We start from the raw sequence: 12,323 nt of genomic DNA on the forward strand, positions 1-12,323 counted from the left end.
GGACTTTACTTCCTCACAGTCTGGGGGTAGCATTTCAAGGTCAAGGTGCCAGCAGGTTGGTTTGTTCTAAGGCTTCTCTCCTTGGCAGGTAGATGGCTCTTTCCTCCTTGTCTTCACATGGTCTTCCCTCTCTGCACCGTCTCCTAATTGCCCTCTCTTTTTATAAATCCCATTTGATTAGGGTTCATTCTATTGACTTCATTTTAACTTAATGACCTTCATCCAAATATGCTTTCTAGCATACCATGCATCAGGACTTCAATGTATGAATTGAGGGGGAGGGGACATAGTTCAGCCCATTCACCTGGAGAGAAGGGGCAAAGGAGAGTCTAGCTGGATTTTCAGAGAGAGGTAAAACTGGTTTCAGTGGAGAAGACACTCTTCTCCCATGTCATTTACGCTGGGCTCCTGCTGGAGAATGAAAAGCTGCATGGCACACAAAAATAATGTCATGAGGACTTACCTTCTGCAAGACAACATGGCCTGTTGGTTAGACTTAGTTTCAAGCAGAGCCTCAACAGCATTCTCTCTTATCTTTATAACAGATTATTCTTTATTATGTCCTACTCTCCTAGCATAGTGAAGAATTTAGCCTTTTCCAAAGAAGGTCTTAGTACCCAGTTCCTGGGAGGTAACCTATAAAACCTTGGAATTTCCCAAGTGATAGAAGTGTCTTCTTATTCCTGATGGGCCCCTCAGGCCATGTGCTGTCAGCCTGGCCTCTGGGGTATTGCTGTTGGAGACTGAATTCAATCATGTGGGCAGTCAATTTAATAAGCCTATGTTACAGAGGCCCGAATGAAAGACACTGAAGGGTAGTTGAACTTCTCTTGCTGATGCTATGCTGCATATTGTCAGGCCTCCATACCAGGAAGATAGGGACTCTTTGGAACAATGGAAACTGCTTTTGGAACCCTCCCAGACTCTGTCCTCTGTATCTCTTCCCTTGGTTATTTCTCTGTATCATTTTCCCTAAGTCATAACTGTGCATTGAATGGCTTTCTGTGAGATCTGTGAATCCTCTTAGCCAGTAGTCGAAGGTTAGGGTGGTTTGGGGAACCCCTTGAATTTGCAGATGATGTAAGAAGTGTGAACAGCCCTGGCTGGTTTGGCTTAGTGGGATAGAGTGAGGGCACGTGTCCGGGTAGCGGGCTCAATCCCTTCTCTCTCATCATTGATGTTTTTGTCTCTACCTCTTTCTTCCTCTCTGGAATCAATTTAAAAAAAATACTTTTAAAAAAAGTGAGAACAGTTGGGGACCGTACCCTCAGACTTTGTAGTTGGCTAACTCTAATACAAACAAAAACCCAGGTTTTATATACTATGAAGGACTTTTAAGAGCCAGTTTGCAGAGTAGCTTTCATTATATAAGTGTTTTTCCAGCTTCTGCCTGCTAGACTGAGCTTCCTAGAATATTGTATTTTGATTTGCAGTGATTTCACTAGCTTCACACCTAGGAAGTGGTGCTGCTTGAGCTGAAAAGATGTATCTATGCTCTTCGAAGGCACAGAGTTTGCTCAGGGAACTATGTTTCTCCTCAGAAAGTTGGCCATCTCAGATAACCATCTCAGATCACCGCGACAAGGTCAGTCTCTCACAGGGCAGTGTACTGGAGTCCGTCCACTCACTGCATGACTGCAGCAGTTCCTCTGAGGGGCGAGCTCGGAAGGACTTTGAGGAGGATTTAGTTCAGCTTTTTCTGATGGAGGGGTTCATTTGGGTGCATCTTGATTACAGGAGTTGGAAGCTTTTTAAATTGCAACTATAAGGGTGATGTTATACATCTGATCAGGGGTCACACAAAATCTCTGTAAAGAGCAAGAAAGCTGGGAGCACTTGAGGATGTGCATGGTGAACCCCAGTCACATTGATGCATCCTGCCGAAAGCTAATGGAGTTATTCTAGGGATGCTTAAATATTGACTCACACTCAGACCTCCGTGTATAGCTTTGGCAGTAAACCATTGAAACACTGTAGATTTAAGGGGATTTTTTTCCTGCTTTATCAGTACCTCATTCCTTCTTAGAGCTCCTGTGTGTCTCGTTCTCTGCCGAGTCCTGAATGCACAGCTGTGAGGAGTCAGGACGCCTTGCTAGCAGGGAACGTCGAGTTCACCAGCGGGAAAAAGAGGAAGGTGGAGTTTAAACAGAGCATTTTATAGACACAAAGTTAGGTCTGCTGTGATGGGCTAATTACATCCCTAATATTTACCTTTTTCCCCCAGGGGGAATTAAACAATTTGGAGATAAAGAATCTGTGCTGTTGATTTGCCTGCAAGAACTTTTTGCCCATAGTAGCTTTAAAATTTTAGCTTATAAGACTCAAAATTACTGAGCAAATCCAGCATATTTTACATCTAATTTTTATTCAACAGTTAACCTTTTCCTTTCCCAATCCAACCAGAACAGTATTTATTAGCACTTTATATCACCTTTACCACCCTTTGTTATTATCTGTTAATTAGAGCAACTTATGGTGCTAGTTACTCGTTACGGTGATGGTGTCAGGTTATAGCTCAGCCTTCTGAAAATTATGTTCTGTATTAATCCTTATTTTCTACCTTATAGGTGATTAATAAATAAAATGTCATAATGATGTTACATTGATAGTGCTTAGCACGGTCTTGCACAGGTAAATGCCCAATAAATATTAGATTATTTTTATTATATTACATATTATAGGATAATATTCAGTTATATTATTTCATTATATCCAACTCAACTTATGAAACTATGTACCATAGGAGAAATTTCTGTATTTGTTTCCAAACAAAATCTAGAAGGTGTTGGCCCGCCCCCTCTCCCCCTGAAACAACAATGACACAACGTTAGAAAGAGTGCTCATCCTTAGGGAGCTCACAGTCCAGGGGGTGACAGCACCTGCAGCACTCCTGACAGGATGGCACTGTGCGGCGTGTGTCACAGCAGGATGGACAGTGCCCGGCCTGCTTCCTGGGCCGCCTCAGAACCCCCTCTCTGTTTGGAGTAGAGCCAGCACCACGCCTGCAACAGGCAGTGTTGTCACCAGTGTTACATGCATGCAATTTTTAAATTTTTTTATTGAAGAGTTTTATTCTGTCTCAGAGCAAAAACCTTGCTTTAATACTGTAAGGTGCATTGCAGGTGTGCCATGCCCCAAGTTGTTATTGAGGCACCAAATGCCGTAGTTGGTGACCAGAGGGCTTGGAAAAATGCATGAATTTTTACCATTTAGAGCAGGTAACACTGATATTTACAGGTTCTCTTGTTGAAACAGGCCCAGGGCATCTCAGGCGGTACATAACTACTGCCATAGCACTTGTTTTGATGTTCATGTGCCTCAGAAATGTGTTCAATGTCATGATTTTGTGGGTCCTCCAAAGGTTTTGTTGTTAACATGCAAGTAAACAATATTAAACAACATTCTCTAAATTATGGCTGCCAAGTACTGAAACTTAGTAATGAAATCAAATTACAAAAAAAATTTCATGTGGAGCTGTACAAAATTCGTAAAATTAAAAATTTATAAAAACCAATATTAACTAAATATAAGGCAATATCAAAGGAGTGTGGAATTTTTTTTAAAGTATATTTTATTGATTTTTTACAGAGAGGAAGGGAGAGGAATAGAGAGCTAAAAACATTGATGAGAGAGAAACATCCATCAGCTGCCTCCTGACCACCCTCTACTGGGGATGTGCCCGCAACCAAGGTACATGCCCTTGATCAGAATTGAACCTGGCAACCTTCAGTCCACAGGCTGACGCTCTATCCACTAAGCCAAACCGGTCAGGGCAGGAGTGTGGAATATTTTAAAGGCAGTGTAAACCTTGTGAAGACAATGTAATATCAAACAAATGAAAAGCATTATAAAGACACTTTGTATTCATTCCCATGCTGTTCTTTAGGCCAGTTTCTACCTTTCAGATGGGAAAAAAAAAATACATTCTGGGAAGTGGCGTGGTGCTTTCATTAGAGGTACATGTTTCCACGTGGCTTCTGTTTCTCCGAAGGATGAAGCGCTTGGAAAGCAGTGTGGTTCTATGCAATCGTAGGTGGAAGGCTGGGGACATTCCTGTGTGCCAGGTTATAGAAGGCACTTTCACGTTCATCTGTGAACAAAGTGGTCGAAAATCTGACTTAAAATTGTACGTTCTAGGCTATCCTTATAAGGCCTTAAAAGATTAATTACCCTGTGGAAGAAGTTTAGGCATTTTATACTATCTGAGGAATGCTATGCAAAACTCCTACAGATAAAATGGATTTTGTAAGTATTATATACATTCAAAAGCTTTCCTTAAACTGTAAAAGTCTTGGTGTTACTAGAATTTAACTTTGGCAATACTGTTTTGTTTCTCTTTTGGGTGTGTGATTGTAATAGCTGTGCAGTAACTCCTCACTTAGCATCACTGATAGGTTCTCGGACTTTAAGCGAAATACTGTATAACAAAACCGATTTTTACCATAGGCTAATTGATAAAAATGAGAGTTAAGTTCCCATGGCATATTTCTGGTCACCAAACTTCTAAAACTAAAAACAAAACCAACCTTCTAAAGACCCCAAACACTTCTAATATTAAACATTTCAAATAAATGTGACCTGTGCATTTAAGAAAGATGAATAAACACACACGTAAGATAATGTTTTCCAACCTGTTGATTCCAGCTCAGGGTTGTGGGTGGCCAGAGCCCATCCTGGCAGCGCAGGGTGCAGATTGGGACCCAGCCCTGGATGGGATGCCCTTCCATGCGGGGCGCTCACTTTCCCCACCCCCAGTGACTCAACACTGGTCCCCCTCGAACCTCACATGCACATCTCAGGGATGTGGGAGGAAACCAGAGTCCCCGGAGAAAACCCACAGAGACGTGGGGAGAAGGTACAAACTCCACACTGACAGTGGTTCCAACCTGGAATCCATTTTTCCCCCCTCATTATTATAACAAAAAGACTGTGAAGGAAGTGCCACTATTCGAGGGCCAACTGTACTACAAATGAATTAGTGAAGCTGAGGGTGACACGCCAACGGTATCAGCAGGTGTTTCTCATGTTCTCTATAATTATACATGTGGATCATGGACAATTTTAAGCAACAGTGTTTAAAGATCCTGCTTAATTGGCTGTAAAATAATTAAATAAGCTTTTGACTGGCAAATTTATAATTCTGTTAGATGCATAAACCAGCGTGCCTGCATGTCAATGTGACTTCAGTTTGAAAATATTAGATTAATAGAACTAATTGTACTGCAAGTACAAAGTTTACTCTGATTAATCGTCTCAGAACTCTTCTAGAAGTTTAGGCAAGTAAATTTATGTGACTTACCTTTATGCTTAAACTTTTAATTAAAACTTATTTCAAAAGTTTGAGCTTTTCGGGCTCTTTATGCTTCTCTCTCCAGTTTTTCCAAAGTTGAGCTCCTGAAATTTTTCAGTGACTCCAGCTGCCTTATTGAATATCTTGGCTTATCCAAAAGGATGAAAATTATATTCTGTTGTACATGTATTTGTATGTGTAGCTGACAGGTACCCTGCACATCATCTCTAACACTTATTGATGTCTACTTATAACCTACTTTATGCTGCGTGAATGGCTATGGTATACCAAATGTACATGATAAATGTTTTATCTCTGATTCTCATTGATCAGCTTCTAAATGATCGAATGGTTTATCTCAGTAAGACACTAATTCACATTGATCAGATTCTAAATGACCAAGTTGACTTGGTTTCTGCTGAACACAAATTGTATTAAAACAACATTACTTGAACATGCTGCCTTTTCTAATGCAGGAGTTATGTTACCAGCAGTTACATTATAACTGGAGTTATTGCATTATAAAGATGTCTCCTTCATAATGAAAAGTTTACACAAGGAGAAAAGAATGTGATATTACAGGAGGAACAGGGCTTCGGGCAAGGATTGGGGCTTTTACTAATTAAATTCTACATTTGTACTGGGCCTCTCTTCCTCCTTTTTTAATTTGAAAGACTGCGAGCAGGAACTATAGCAGCTGCAGTGCAGGCATTGTATTCCCTGTGGTCCTTGGAGCCAGGTAGCATCGTGCTTAATTTAGTAAGAGACTTAGTTATTGAAAAGGCAGAATTCTGGGTAAAGTAAACGGACCTATACCCGCCGTGCTTACGCTTGGTTACAATAGCCTATTGAGAAGTTCCGGGCTATTTGTTGTTGTGGTTTTGTTTTTTGAACATCAGCTCACGGATGTCAACTGCTACAGTTTCAGGTACCCTCTAGAGTTGGTCCTGTGTGTTGCTGGAGGAAGATTGTAATTCTGAAAAGGAAAAGCAGTGTTTAGGAGCTAACACTATACTTTGTATAGGAAGCTAATGGCAACGCCACATTCAGCCGAAACATGTCCTGGGTTCTTTAGAACAGTCCCATTCCGGGCAGGTATTTATTACATCGTTGACTTGTCCCTTTCATCTGTAACATGTAAATTGTAACTGCCACTCTCTTGAGGGCATTCAAGCTGAGAAGGTTTAAAAGTTATAAAACAAACACAAAAAATCAGTTGGCATTGATCCTCCTGTAAAAAAAATGTGAAATATTAGTTTCATTCAATTCTAAGACACTGGCTGCCATTTCAAGAATGTTCTAGATGGCGTGGCAACCCCTTCTCTACCTCACTTGTCAAGTAAATCAGGGCATATGTAGAGAGTAGGCTGCCACCTTCCTGGTGCCCACATCCCAACGGCCTCACCAGTACTGGACAATATTGCTTATGATAGGCATGTATAACTGGTTAGGCAATTAGTGTGGTTCTTTTTTCCCTCTTTAAGATTGGAGCCCTTCTCATCAGATCTAACTAGTTATTTTGTCTCATTTTCAATCCTTGGGTCGAATCAATAATAATAGTCTACACATTACTCTTTCTCTAAGGTAGCAGAAGTAAATGCCAAGAAACATGAGCAGCTCTTGGGAGTCAGGTTTCCATCTGCATCGTTTCTCTACTTCCTACCTGTTCCTCACAGCATTTCTCTCTATCCAGAGGTGTCTGCAGGAAGGGATGGGGCAGGTTGTCAGCTTTGATTGGAATACAGGGCTCACAAGAGCAGGATCAGGGTTGTAAGCCATAGACAGTATTGCCCGTTTCACAAAGAGGACACACACTACACCCATCGCGTGAACATCTGTGGTTGGTCACAAGGTAAGGGGATCCCCGTGGAAATGTCCTCATTCCTTCAGCAGTGAAGGAACCTCAAGCCTCCAGGGATAGAGTGGTCACATCCTGTCATAAATGCATGACCCAGAATTCTGTTCTCTGTCCCAGCCAGGGCAGCAAGGCTTTGGGTTGCCCTGGGCATCTTCTTTACCTAATATAATCTATTTGTTAGTTACATGTAAAGTATCAAAACCAGTCTTGTTGCATCCCTTAGGTTTGTGGCCATAAGCACCTGAATTCATGATTTGTTCCCTGTGAGATAACAAATCGTCCTGTTTTCCCCTGCAGGAACATTAGCATTGAACTTTCTTCCTTAATCAATACAATCCATTAAGAATCTAGCTTACCCTACATGGTTATATGAAATATTAATTACACACTGCTAGTTAGATAAATGAAGACTCTGCCAGAATGATAGCTTGTTTCTTTCCTTGTATTATAATATCTTAAAGGAGAACATTTTGAGTTCTAGGGTGCATGGAATTTTGGAATTCGTTTATTAAATCTTGCTTATTTGAGTAATTAACTCCATAACTCCTGGTTCCTAAAAGATATTTCTAACTGGGACTGCTGAGTTTTTTTTCCTCTTGCTGATTCTGGATAGAGTTCATTTACTTTTTAAAGGATCCAGTTGGAAATAATTTCTTTGATATTCCTTTGATGTTTTCAAAGATGAGAAAAAATTATTTGGCTTTTTAAATGCCACTCGGCTACAGGTAGAAAGCAGTGGAGCTTGTAGGAAGGCCAACGAGACTTAATTATTGTCTGACTGATCCGCCTCATTCTTAGATGTCCAGGAAGACTTCTAGGAGGTAGGCTTTTAATTCTCTCTTTGTACCAAATTTACAGAGTGAACCATCTTACGTCTTGAGCGTGGTTAAAAATTGGGTCAAGTTATCTACGCATAGGATTGGTAGCTCTTAGGATAGTCTCTGGGAAGTTGTATGGGTCCAGCTGTACTGTGGTATCTTTTTTATGTTTTATCACTCCACAGCTGGATAAGCCTATTCCTAATGTGTTGCCTCTCCCTGCTTCCAACCAGGTAATTAACTTATAGATAAATGTATGTGGTTGTCCACTCATGCAACTAGGTGGTCAAACCAAGTACTAAAATTGAAACCAAACTTTCAGAAAAGTTGTATTTGAAACCCATTTCTGCTGCTCATTTGAGTGTATTACAACCAAATCTCTCTCATGGATTCAGTCTATCAAGGATTCCTAGGTCTGGCTCTTGATTTTTCTTAAGTGTAAGCAAACAAAATACAAGAATTGGTAACTTGAGCCTTATCATCATTAAAACATTCTGCTCATCTTAAGACACTCTTAAGAAAAGTTTAAAAATGGACAAGCGACTTGAACAGACCCTATTAATATTAGTAGTTATCAGGGAAATGTGAATGAAAACCATTGGAATGGTGGAAATCCAAAACAACTGACAATAATGGTTGTCCAAAAGGATGTGGAGAAACCAGCATTCTCGTGTTTGTCTGGTGTGGGTATAAATGCCTTGGAAAAACATGGTCAGTTTCATATAAATGTGAACACATTTGCTCTATGACCCGGCAGTTCCAGTCCTTGGTATTTGCCCGAGAGGAGAAAATGCACATTCACTGAAAGATTCGCACACAGGAGCAGCAGGCTCTCGCCATTGCTGGCCTTGAAGAAGCGAAGTGCCAAGAGATCAACGCCTTCAAGGAAATGAGTTCTGCCCTGTGAGCCTGGGAGGAGACCCTGGGCAGAGGCCCAGCTGCCTTGGGGAAGCTCTGAGATAATAAATGGGTGTGTTCTTAAGGTGCTTAAAAAAAAAAGATTTGTGCACATATGTTCATATCAGTTTTATTCATAGCAGTCAAACACTAGACACAACCCAGGTGGCCATCAATAAGAGAATGGACAAATGTGGGACATTCAGACAGTAGAATCCTGTTTAGCAATTTAAAAACACACACACACCAAAAATTATTGATGCTTGTAACAACATGGGTGCATCTCAGAGACAGGTATGCAAAGAGGAGCCAGACAGAAAACAAGCCTATTGTTTGATCCCATTAATATGAAGTTCAAAATAGGGACAATTAGTATATCCTAATAGAAAGCAGAACGTGGTTGATGGGGACAGAGGGGTCTTGACTGGAAAGGGGCATAAGCAAGCTTTCTGCGGTGTTGGGACTATTTGTTTCCTGGGTAACAGTTACACAGGTATATATCATTTTTACTACAATACAAGCACTTAAGTTTGTGTGTTTTTTAAATATTAATTATACTTAAAACACCCTGAATTTATTGTTAATTTTAACTAGGAGAAAATGCCCCAAATATTGGGACTACCCAACTCCTAACTGTCCTAGGTAAAATAAGTTTCCTCAGTTTAATCACAGTCTTAAGAAAATTATGACTTCTAATCCTATCCACGATCAGATTTTTCATTAGAATTTGAATCCCTTATCCTAATGTCAGGACTATTCATTCAAGTGTGTTTCATTGCTATAGAAATAGGATTAATCCTTGCTTTATTTCTTTTTTCAAGAATTAGTCTTTTTTTCCTGCCTTATTAAATTAGGTTTGCCTGTTATATTCTTTTTCTCATTAGCCTAAAGTCTTGTAGATAGGCCTGGTTACATTGTGAAAGTTATTTTTGATAAACGGATTTTAAAGGCAGTATTTGTAAATGAAACATGTGCACAGTAACTCTGGGACTTTTTAATGTAATCTTAGGCAGCAGTTTGTACATGCTATGTATTGAATCCTGGCCAAATGCTTGAAAACGTGTAAAAGCTCGCATCTTGGCCCTTCCCTACATGTTGAAACGAAAGCACACATGTTCCCACGTTCCAGTGCCGCCAAGCACACCCAGCTTGCTCACATGGCTGCCGGTGCTGTTTCCCGTGCCTCCTCGTTCGGTGGCCAGCAATTAGATTGCGTGTTCCTTTTGTGAGTGTGTGTGTCTAAATGCTGTGCATCTGCTGCATCCCTTGAAAATGGATAGATGTGCTCTTTAAGGGGAATCCTTGCTCCTGGCTCCTTTCAAAGTCACCCGCCACCCTCTCTGGATGAAGCTGGCGAGAAACACTGTGCAGTGACACATCTGGCTTTGTGCTCCCTTCTCAGTGTGTTAAACGTGCTTTGGAGGTGTCTTATAAGTACAAAGAAGTCAGTTATTTGCCAATTACTGTCTTAACACAAGAAAGACTGAGGGCTGCTGTTGTGCGCTGGGAGTGTGCGTGTGTGTGTGTGTGTGTGTGTGTGTGTGCTGCCCTTTGCTCTCTGTCTTGTTCTCTGTGCTTCTGAGATTCCACAAATATTTATTTGGGAGGCAGATCCTGCTATGGGAACTCTGAAGTCCACCAGCCGCACAGGCATATATCTCAACAAAGCTGCCCATGTGAGGGGCGCATTCAGCGTGGTTTCTGATTGGGATTTTGAGGGTAGTATACACCTGTTTCTGCTTTCAGGATGAAAAATGAGTTGCCAATTACTGTCAACATGTTCAGACATGACACTTCATATGGTAGAAGCTTGCTCAGCCTGCTTTATGCTGGGCCCCCAACTATGAAACCATCGGTTCTGAAAAGGGGGTGTGTTGGCAAGGAGGAGAGGGAAGAAGGGGATCCATCCTCTCTCCGGCCGTGGGAAGGAGGTCACTGCCTCTCACCTCTGTTTCCCGGCAGAGCTCCTGAACAAGATGAAGTGATCAAAGCCGGGTGCCAGCGCATCCTCGCAGTCTCATTACTTTGCAAGCTGCACGCCCAGATGCTGCTGTTCCGCATCAGGCCTCACTGACTTACATTCATAACACCTCCATTACAGCTCGTTTGGTACCACCCGGAATTAACCAGTTCTTCCTTTTTCCTGGTGGTGTTTCTCCAATACAAAAGATGCGAATGGAAAGCTGAGCATAACATTGCTGGGTGTAGAAGGCATCTTGCAGGCATCCCGGTTCGTTGACAAGAAGCAGGAATCAAATGTTTTGTCACCACTTAAATCATTTGTGGTTTTCATTTGGTTGTGTGAGTGTTGGTTTCGCAGTATTTTCGAAGTCTTGGAATTTGAAATACTGGGTTTTGCCCGCAGACCAGTTTCATCGACACCCCGGTCCTGGGAGTTCTTTGCAATTAGTGGACTGACATGTCATTTGTTGGTTTCTTCCACCAGTGAAGAGCTCATTGACATTTATTTCAGAAGGTGTTAATGCGACAACTTTGCTTAGTAGAACTTAATCATCGTCAGTATCAACACAACTATCCATCAAAGGTCTCTGACGCTTCATGCTCTATGAGCACTGGGAGCAGAAATCTGAGTCTGAGTCCCAATCCTCAGTGGCCTTATATTGTGGAGATCATTAGCTCTACTGTGGAGGGTCAGAACCTCATACAAGAATTATAACTTTAATATTTGTTCAAGAAAAATAGTTGAATATCTCACATACGTTCAGGTGGTTTCCATAAACTGAAATACAGAGAGGTGAAGAAAGCATGATGAATATACATAGGAGACAGATTAATACACACGTGACTAAAATGTGGTAAATGCTAATGTAAGGGTGAAAACAAGATGCTGCAGGAATAGGAAGGGGAATCTGGATTGCAGGAAGAGGTGACTGGTGCAGGCTGTCTTCTCACCTAGAGGTTTTGTTAAGGTGAGAAGAAGGAGGATGGTTTTCATGCTGGCAATGGCTGGAATGGACGTGGGCAGTGGTGGGACAGACTCTGAGGCCATCAAGGAAAGTTAGGGTCAGACTTTCAATGCCGTGTCTTGGAAGGCAGAGTTAATAGAGTTGTGAAGATTCAACCACAAGTTCTACCTACTTGGGAATATTTTTTCCCAATTACCCGTTAGATTATCACCATTAGAATTGTCTCTTGAATTGGTCATTGTTCCTAGATGTCTTCTGTCAAATACACAAGCATAATATTTGGCACATATGTATATGTTTGTGTTTATAATATCATCACAATTTGCTATATCATGTTAATTTCTATTCTTATGTTAACACTAGTGGCCCAGTGCACAAAATTCATGCACATTAAAAGGGAATTAATTAGAGGAAATATTTTAAACTGATAAGAACAGATACTACACTTGATCTTAGCCAAATGGCCGAGAAGCAATAGAGGAAATATTTTAATATTGCTATTTGCCCTTTCTCTATAATAGAAGTGTCAGAGA

General features: G+C 41.1%; 1 protein-coding gene across 4 annotated transcripts in view; it reads left to right on the forward strand.

The window, feature by feature from the left end:
* The window catches only part of CHCHD3 (coiled-coil-helix-coiled-coil-helix domain containing 3), a 262,620-nt gene that overhangs the window by 211,750 nt on the left and 38,547 nt on the right, over positions 1 to 12,323 (forward strand). For 2 of the 4 annotated variants that reach the window (XM_006755974.1, XM_006755975.1), the window contains one exon: positions 8,152 to 8,199. The exons of the other annotated variants lie outside the window; for them this stretch is intronic. In XM_006755974.1, coding sequence (XP_006756037.1) covers positions 8,152 to 8,199 — 48 coding nt within the window. The remainder of the gene's footprint in view (positions 1 to 8,151; positions 8,200 to 12,323) is intronic. 4 annotated transcript variants of the gene reach the window in all.

This window comes from Myotis davidii, unplaced genomic scaffold, assembly GCF_000327345.1.
Source record: "Myotis davidii unplaced genomic scaffold, ASM32734v1 scaffold1314, whole genome shotgun sequence".
NCBI lineage: Eukaryota > Metazoa > Chordata > Mammalia > Chiroptera > Vespertilionidae > Myotis > Myotis davidii.